The 1,099-nt window shown below is 36.6% G+C and overlaps 1 protein-coding gene across 1 annotated transcript in view; it reads right to left on the bottom strand.

Annotated features, from left to right (window-relative positions):
- The window catches only part of CCDC73 (coiled-coil domain containing 73), a gene marked incomplete at its 5' end in the record, with an annotated part of 31,904 nt that extends 31,045 nt beyond the window's left edge, over positions 1-859 (bottom strand). Inside the window, one exon of the mRNA XM_009584690.1 lies at positions 724-859. Within this exon, the coding sequence (XP_009582985.1) occupies positions 724-859 (136 nt within the window). The remainder of the gene's footprint in view (positions 1-723) is intronic.
- Between the last annotated feature and the right edge of the window lie 240 nt (positions 860-1,099).

The following is a 1,099-nucleotide window of genomic DNA, read 5'->3' as shown; positions in this document are numbered from 1 at the left end:
TAAAATTATATATTATATATATAAAATAAAAGTATATGGAATAATAATTTTGTTATGTTTCAACACATGAACAGGGATAAGGTACAGATTTATAAAGCTTGAATAGCCATATAGTCAGAATCTATGCAACAATGATAACGGCATAAAATTATTCATACCACCCTATTTATTTACTGAACTGGTTTTAAGATTTTATATTTCTGTACAACAAAAGAATTTTTGTTATTTCATTAATGTTTTCTGTCCATTTCCCAACATTAAACCTACTTTAAATACCATTCATTTTCCCCTATTCGCTAATTCTTTTACTTTCACCCCCCCATTTGAGCTGGTATAACTGTTTATGTTGATTATGCTGAATGGCAGCAGGAAGCTGATCCAAATTAAGTGTAATTTTTTTTTTCCTCTGGAAGGGGTGGGTCTGCTGCTGGATTGTTTTGAACACAAATCAGTTCCTCAATGTAATTTACCCTGTGGTCACACACACAACTGTAGTAGTGTATCAGCAAAGAGCAGAAGAGGTACGGGGCCTATGCTGCTTAACCTGACGCTGTCACAGAAAGAAACACTGAGGAAGCTACTGAGGTACAGTAATTGTCAGTTGGTATATTTGGTGCTTGGCACATGGTAGCTGCTATTTTTCTGAATCGTCAGGTGTCTCCAACTCAGTATTGTCAAAACACAGCAAAAACAAATGCTGGAGGACACTTAAGACATACATACCACTGTGCTCTAGTTTTCCATGAACACCTTTTACGATTCCAAACTGACATGCAATAGTAGCATAACACCTCTCAACTTCATTCAGTTTCTTATGATGCTCCTCTTTCGCTGTTAAGTGCATCTGTAATTTTTGATCCTGTTAGAAACATAAATGAAACACCTACTTAATGATAGTAACTAGCATGCATAAATCAACTCTCCAAATGCTTTTTATCATAATAGCATAAATGCAAAATCATTCCCAGAATATCTCAGTTGTCTATTTCGTATTGTCGTATTTTAACCCCAGCTGGCAACTAAGCACCACACAGCCGCTCGCTCACTCCCCCACCTCTAGCTGGATGGGGGGAAGAGAATTGAAAGGGTAAAAGTGAGA

Source organism: Fulmarus glacialis, unplaced genomic scaffold, assembly GCF_000690835.1.
Source record: "Fulmarus glacialis isolate BGI_N327 unplaced genomic scaffold, ASM69083v1 scaffold26269, whole genome shotgun sequence".
NCBI lineage: Eukaryota > Metazoa > Chordata > Aves > Procellariiformes > Procellariidae > Fulmarus > Fulmarus glacialis.
The sequence above is the reverse complement of the archived record's forward strand: the minus strand, read 5'-3'. Positions and strand labels throughout refer to the sequence as shown.